We start from the raw sequence: 8,340 nt of genomic DNA, 5'->3' as shown, positions 1-8,340 counted from the left end.
CATCTTTTAGAAAGGCACAAATCAACACTTCGAGTATTCACTATGAGAAATTTTGAACACAATTGCCTATGTGTTTCAGAATTCAAGATGAGCAGGTCCTTAAAAATGTGGGAAAATCTGATCAGAAAGGTGAAGGGTATATTGTCTAACTGTCAAATTAATATCACTACCCACCCATAGTATTATGGCTGTTCTGGGGGAGGTAACAAACGCGAAAATGCGTGCACCGGCTGATGCCTGTGTTTTACAAAAATGCGGTAATCACCATCAGATTATACCATAGGAGTATACATACATAAGAAACTATGGTCTGAACGTTCGATGATGTTTTACGTGTCATGTGGCTATAATAACTTCCAAGACAGGTTGTTTTAATCGGCTTAGGTAACTAAGGGGTGATCGGTCTTCTAGCCTGTATCATTCTTATTTCTTAAATTACAACGAAAATCCAGGCAGTGGTTTAAGAGATACTGAATTTCATGTAGCTACATGTGACTACAACACAAGTATGTACATGTTCCTTGTCCACTTAGCCTCAGCGCTGAGCCGGTTTTAAACCATATTCAAATCAAGGAGTTATGTAGTTCTCCTCGGAGGCTGCATCTATTTATCTGAAGTTGTCAAAATGAGAGATCGTGGCCTTTATCTTTGCCGTATGCGTGGTCATTAATTACAAGTATGCACATTATAAGTACATGATGCAATTACTATGAAGTCTACGATGCCCATAGTATGTACATGTAGTCTATAGGTCCGGCAGAGGCATGGCTGTCGCTGTAGTACGTATACCTGAACTTCGGGGCCCGGTTTGTCTTTGCCCACTCTCAATATGGGCAGTTTTCACAGCAGTCTGGTCTTCAAAGCAAATAAACTGCCCAGCTACAAACATTGGTGAGAGTGCCACCATGTTATGATACATACATGTAGTGCACTGTCGAGTGATAGTAAATGATTGATCTGCCGAGTGACGATGAATGACGCACCGAATCTATCGAATAGGTCGTGATTAGCTTATATAAATCATTATTGAGAGCATAATCGTAAAGCAACCAATGAATGACGATTCGCTATCATGATAACCTCCGGGTATGGTCACTAACCTGCTATCTGTTCATCTTTATTACCGGTGTCGATACGTCAAAAAAAAAAGAAACACAAGTACTGCCCAACCTAAGATTATATATAGAGCCCTTACACGGAGAAGGTCTTTTCTTCATACCAGCCTCCATAAATTAAGTGGCTATGGTATATCGGTCCCATTCCAGGGGCCTTTACAAGTTTGTCTGGGTACTAGTCATTCAAACTTGATCCTAGTAATACCCGCTAGATAGAATAAAAGCACGGATGAGGTACATATAGAATATGATAACAATGCCTACATGCAAGCGGGTATCAAGACACTGGGAGGGGTTGTGAGGGAAGTCCGGGATATCAAATAACCTACCTACAGACTGGTCCGGGATAAGGAACATAACCCCAGGTTGTCTCAGATAACCCCTGACACAATCTAATCGGATCCGATAACATTGCCAACACCGATTGGGTCGCTTAATCTTCAACCTTGCGACATGGCACCTCCCGACAACGGCGGCGGCATCTCCAAGCTCGCTTTCCTCACCTACAGCGGTCAAATCCCTCCCTCCTTGACTTCTTCAATGCCGATGACCCACCACTAAAGCGTAGATAAAGAGTCTCTTTTGCGGCACCCAAAATGTCGACTACCACAAATCTCCACCCTCCCCATTCCTCATCCTCCCACATGCCCCCGGCGACCCCGACACCAGGTGCACAGACGTCAAGGCAGATGACATTATGGATTCATGATCCTGATGCAAACCCTACGCTATCGCGTCAAGATGCGATACTTAATTACGAGTTGTTTGCGCCTGGTATCGCGAAACCAGGGGATATTGCGGAAGTTAGGCTATTGCCAGGGAACAATACCGGTGACGATGTTCCAACCGCGGGGGGGATCGGCGTGGCTGCAGAGAATATGGAGAGGAAGAGAAGTGTTTCTAATAATGGATGCGGTGAGGGGACGGAGAGAGGGTTCCCAATGCAGCCGAAGAATGACAGAGGGGAGAAGAGGTTCTTATTTGTGGTGAGAAAACTGACGGCGGAACAAAGGTCGAAGCCCAATATGCAGGTATGTCAATGATTTCCTGATCAGCTCCAATAGGTTGTTAGGGTGGAATGCTTAATTTTATGGGTCACAGATCTCCTTAGCAAATCATGTCGCAAATCTATTTGGTTTCCCATCTAGAGCTACGGTGATTGTCTCGATCGTGAGTTCCCTAATCCATTACTCGTCACTGGTAGTTAAAGAGCTAAAGATAAGAGTCAAAGGTCGAAAAAGAACATCATGAGGCCAGTCATATAGAAATTTATTTCCGAGACCAATATATCTCTCGAAGTGACATGTGGCGCATGTCCACTGCTCTCTTGACCGATACATGTCCTTACAACGCCCAAAAACTTCTTTTTATACAGTCCGTTCGCGGTACAGTGGGAAATATTTGGGTTCGCGGCGAAAAGGTTCAGTCAGCATACTTCTCTCCACATACGGTCCCAATATTTCGTTCAGAATCAGCGCACTATGTTCTCTTCGTGCAGATGTCACGCGAGATGTGGCATTTTGACACCGACGACGGCGGGGAGGGAGATCAAGGGCTGGACACGGGCGGTGCTGGTGCTGGTGTTGGTGTTGGAGGCGAAATCGTTTTCAACAAGCTTGTCAACGGTTTCCTCCCAGAGCTCTTTAAAAGGTGGAAACGCATCAACGCCCACCACCTAGTCTCGATAGTTCTATTCACCCGAGTCGTCTATGAGCATGGTGAACCTGTAGGTATCCTCAATGGCGGGAAAGAATCCGAAGAATTTCTCGGGACCCCCGGTGGAATCGGAATAGGCGAAGGCCGCCGTTATCGGGATTTTTACCGCGTCGTAGTATCTTCAATGGCATCGGCAGACTGGACTATTATTCTTCATCGACTGAAACGTGAATTCACTGTATTCCTAAGGGATGTACTCGTTCAGCCTGTTGAAGACGACGAACCAAGCCCAGATGCAGATAGTACACCCATATCTACCAGTGCTATCTCTACCGCAGTTTCCCGCCCTGGGACCCCGGCCGCGTTCCCCCTCCAGATCACAGAAATGCTTCGGCCTGCTTCCTCATCCACTAATTCCCAGCCTTCCCCGAGAATCCCGCCTCAAAAGGAAGCGCCAAAGCCGAAAGAAAGGAAAACAATCATCGCTGGTCGTCCTTCCGCAGCTATTCATGGTAATATTCTTGAGGCTATCAATCTTGCTACATTTCAGTTTAGCCAAGATTATGTTGACCGTGACCTTGTTCGTACGGGTATCAGTGTCGTAATTATCACCCCTGGGACCGGCCATTTCGAGGTCGATTATGACATGTTGAAAGCCACTACCGATGGCCTCATTATGAACGGCATGGGCGTGGACCTAGTCTGCCTTTCTAAGGTCCCACTCCACACTGTCCCCCTCTTCAAATACCGTAATCCATCACCCCGCCCCGCTCCAACCCCACACGAATACCAAGATGATAAACCTAAATTCCTTGGCGTCTCACCTCCAAAGGTTACAATCGGTTCCCAGAACTCGAGTATTCCTCCCCAACCACCGATTCAACCACAGCCTCCACAATTGGGGGAATGGGTTTTCGCCGTCCCCCACTGGATCGATATCTCGTTTTGGTCCGCGGCCTCTGAGAAGAAGGTCAAGAAGAAAAACAACCTTACAGGGAAATTCGAAAAAAAGAAAGATACAATCAAAACCAAACCCAAGAGCCATGGTTTCAAACCTAGATGTAAGATGTACGAATTGCAGATGATGGGGGTTATGGAGACTGAGGTCTCTGAGATTTCCGTTCCATTTATACATGAAAGTCCGTTCTGGCAACCTTGGCCGACGCCTATAAAATCACCAGATGTAGATGAGATCGGGCCCGGGACGTCAATAGCAGCTGGAAAGGGGAAGGGGAAGGTAATATATTCTAAAGACGCTTTCAAATGGATGGATGACTACGACGAAGCTGTGTTTGCTCCGCTCCCCAAACTCAGGGAACTAGAGAAAGCTGCCCGCGAGCGTAAGCTTGGCAGCCGTGAAAGTGACGATAAAAAACTACGATTGAAGCTGGAAGAGGATCCGATGGTTCTTGGAACTAGTTTCCATGGCGAGGCGCAGCGTGGGCAGCTGGCTAGTCTTGCAGCATCTGGTTTCTTTGATAGGAAGATGAAAGCCGAAAGACAGCCGGCTGATCTTGATAGTCCTATTGAGGCTCGGGAGAACGATGTTATGCCGCACCATACTGCACAACCACAGATGGCTACAATTGTGGAGGCCACACATGTGGGCCCGACTACTCTACATGATATGACGGTTATACCACAACCTCAACCACCGCAGCCACAGTCACAGCCGCAACCGCAGCCGCAGCCAGGCTCCGGGGGTATCTTGGGCAAACCAACTAGGTTGGTGAGGAATATTAGTTTTGGATTCAAGTGGGGTGCTGCAAAGGCGACTGCAAAGACGGGGCTTGTGGGAACAGAAACCACTTCTGGAACGGGGTTGTTTAGTAACCCGGGAGGTGGTGTTATGGTCACTAGAGGGTTTGATACTGGCGAGAGTAGTATCCTAGCTCCGCCGAAGAGTCCGTTGAGCCCTAGGATGAGCGATCACGGGAGTAGTGCAGGAGCCCCGAGTCCGGAGAAACTGGGCTGGGGGAGTAGGCCAATTTCTATCAAGAATAACGCAATTAGCTCGCTAGAGGCCGCTAGTAGGGAAAGAGAGCGGCGAAGATCCTTCGCTGGGAGTCCACTTGAAGGCCGTGGGGGTGGAGGCGGAAATATGGATATCTTAAAGGCTGCAAGTATGCAGAGGCGGGACCGTCCAGCTACTGACATCGCCACGAATCAAGATAAAATGGCTGTTATCCCAACTGTCTCTCCTACGAGCGCTCTCGCGCCATGGGTTCAGGTGCTTAACCCGAGTAATCCAAAAAAGAACCCTCCCAGCGTTGTGAACCAGTTCCGTCGCTGGCACCATGTGTTTCCCAAACCGCTAAAGATCTCGACTGTCAAATGGAAGAGCCTCTGTTCTCCAGCTGCGCTTCCACTCACAACCGAACACTTCCCGACCGCTGAGCAGCTCCGCGACGAATATCAGGAGAATCCCTACGTCATTTGTCAGAACGAGATTGATGAGCCTGAAGACTCTGTGGGAAACAACCGCGAGGAGCTTGTTCGTGCAATGATTGGGCAGCGTCTCGCACAAGGTTTCCAGATAGTTGTTGGGACCAGTGTAAAGGCAGCAACTGGTGGCGGCGGTGATACAAATATCTATGAGCCTTCTTATATGGTTAAGGCTGGAAGTTCATGTTTCATGAGTCTGGGGAGTCAAATCCATCAGCTCATCTGCGATGAGGAGTACAATGTTGAGGTGAAGCGCTATGTCAGGAAGCCAATGACGGCAATTCCAGGTTCAGGTTTAGTTGGTGCTGGGGCTAGCAATGAGTATATTAGCTACATGAAAACCATCATGAGCGATAAGTATCTGCCTGTCAAAGCGTCCTTCAAGTTACCCATCACCGAGTATAATTGGAACTACGTCGATCAGTATATCGGAGGTTACGAAGATTCACTCACGGAGCAATTGCGCTACTGGAGGGCCAGGTTTGTTCTTATCCCGAATGATCCGCCAGAGTCTGCGCGCAAGAGTGGGATGTTCAACCGCCCTGGCCGACATGACCAGGGTCAGCAGGAACATATCACTGAGTTAAATGATGAGGAAATCCGTCTAGAGGGTATCAAGAAGTTGACTCAACTGTTCCAACGCAACCGTTATATCCCGCCAGAGGAGCGCCAGTATTCTAGCAAATCCAAAGGAAAGGAAAAGGATCCCCTGCAGATTCTATATAAAACTTTTGATCCTAGTGTTGTCGTAGCGCAAGAGCTTGAAAGTCTCCCTCCGGCGGAAAATAATAACATGCGCCGTAGCCAACTGCTATCCACTGAACAGTTCGACAAGAAGATTCTCGATATCCCAGGAGTTGCGCAGGAGCTTCAAGGCCCCCGTGGTGTCCGCCTGGAGAATCGCCGTTGGCATCTTAGGTATCACACAAACTGCTTTGTAGGCGATGAGATGGTGACCTGGATCCTCGAGAATTTCAAAGAAGTTTGTACTCGCGCAGAGGCAGAGGATATCGGGGCAAGGCTTTTTAAGGCAGGGCTTTTCCAGCACGTCGATAAGCGCCACGAGTTTAGGGACGGCAATTACTTTTACCGCATCGCGGAACAGTATGCGATCCATGCGCCTAGGCCCACATCAAAAGGAACCGGATGGTTCGGGGGGTTCAATACCAAATCTGTCCCAGCGACTCCGTCAAGTGTGAAAGATGAAAATATCAGCCCATTAAGAAGCCGAAGCAACACAATGACGACTGACGATAGCTCTGAGGGATCTTATACATCGGGGTTTCGCACGCCTACTCCAGTTCCGAAGAAGAAGGCAGAGGTTGAGTTAAGTAAAGTGATGAAATATGATGTAGATCCAGGGAAAAAGAGTTACCGCAAGGAAATCATCAACCTTCACTACGACCGCCTGCACAACCCGGACAATTGTTATCACATTCGAATCGATTGGATGAATACTACATCCAAGCTGATTGAAGACTCGTTGACTTCATGGGCTCGTACAGTCGATCGATATGGATTGAAACTGGTTGAAGCGCCCATTGACGAGGTCTCAACTATTCCGATCAGAAATCCGTTCAGAAGCCCCTATGTCGTCAGATTCAGTTTTCCTCCTCCACAAGCGCCGCCGTCGCCTCAGCATCCGCCACTATTCACCCAACCATCCTCACCAACGGTTGAAAATATGGAGATGTCAACGATCCTCACCCCATTCCCGCCACCACCACCTCCACCCGCAAATAACGATCCCCATTTTTACCACAAAGCGGCTCTGAAAAAATTTGGGTTTGTCCTTGACATCGAAAGCGCACGAAACTTCCCTGCCGATGTCAAGGTCAAATACTCTTGGGGCGTTCCCAACTACCGCTGGAGCCAATACATCCACAAGACTGGCTCCCTCTTCGTCCAAATTAATGACGAAGGTCACTTTCTCATGATGGCTAACAGAAGCTACTCAACCCGTGTTAACCGTATAACTCCTCCATCGGGTCCGTCACCTCCACCTGAGGTTACACCAGAAGTTCTTGTGGCCGACTTTGAGAGTTTTTGCAACGAACCCGAGACGTTGAAGAAATTTTTCAAGAGCGTGGTGATTAGTAGTAAGAATGTCATCACGTATGATGATGCCAGCCTTGGGGCCATGAGTGCTAGTATGAGCAGTAGCCGTGTCCTTCCATCGCAATTTCCGAGAATTGAGCCGCCGGTGTTCCCGGCACAGCTGGCGAGTCCGGTGCTAGGGCCACTGGGGGCGGGAAGTCCAACTACCGGCGCGAGTACTGTGCATGGGATTGGGAGATCAAGTATGGGCCTACAGAGCGGATTGCAGAGTGGTAGGAGTAGTATTGCGGACGTTCCAGAAGATTTTCATCTTTCGTTAAGGTATACTTGATGCTGGAGGTATTTTTTCTTTTTTTTTATTCACTTTAGTTTTTTATTTTTTTATTTTCCAAAAAGTCAAAGGGGGGGTTTCTGTTTTTATTCTACCTTCAGCATGTTTATGTTCAAAAGTTAATGGTTAAAGTACTCTATAAGTATTTAGATGGTATGAGCACCGTCCTCATGTTGTTTTTGTTGTCTTGGAGCTAGGGCGCGTTTATATTTTGTCTACGGAGCAACGGGTATATCTTTTGAATTTGGGCGGTAATTATTCCTCCCATAGTGTAATGTATCTTTATTATTATAATTCATATTATATTCCTAATTTCTGGGTTTGTTAACCGAGTGATATATTATGACTAGAAGCTTCCTTAATTACTTGATGCCATGGCCATACGTATACCCTCCCATACCAGCCAGTCATCCAACACCTGTCCTCATATCAGTCTTTCAGATATCAATTGTGAAGCGTGTCATTTTGTCTATGTGTTACTATGTCTACATCGCGTCTATCGACAACTATATCATTTTAGACCCTTTCCGTTACATATGTATATTGCTTGGCTTAATTGCTCGGTTATATTATATAACTCTTATCATTGTGGCATAATCGTGATCGTAATTCGTAGGTAATTTGCGAACGAAAAGTCATTTCGGAAAACATTGATAATCCCCTAAGCGCCATGGCGCCAAGAACGAGTGCTACTACATGACCGACCAACTCCAGCCCACATGGAGGGATGATACT

General features: G+C 47.3%; 1 protein-coding gene across 1 annotated transcript; it reads left to right on the top strand.

The window, feature by feature from the left end:
- Nucleotides 1-1,711: 1,711 nt before the first annotated feature.
- On the top strand, nt 1,712-7,605 carry LAJ45_00770 (uncharacterized protein; the record flags this gene model as incomplete). The annotated part of the gene is made up of 3 exons (XM_046110371.1): nt 1,712-2,146; nt 2,217-2,285; nt 2,347-7,605. The coding sequence occupies 3 exons, from the start codon at nt 1,712-1,714 to the stop codon at nt 7,603-7,605; spliced, it is 5,763 nt and encodes a 1,920-aa protein (XP_045977064.1).
- Nucleotides 7,606-8,340: the final 735 nt, after the last annotated feature.

The sequence above is a fragment of the Morchella importuna genome (genome assembly GCF_003444635.1).
Source record: "Morchella importuna strain M04M26 chromosome Unknown Morimp01GS001, whole genome shotgun sequence".
Lineage (NCBI taxonomy): Eukaryota > Fungi > Ascomycota > Pezizomycetes > Pezizales > Morchellaceae > Morchella > Morchella importuna.
The sequence above is the reverse complement of the archived record's forward strand: the minus strand, read 5'-3'. Positions and strand labels throughout refer to the sequence as shown.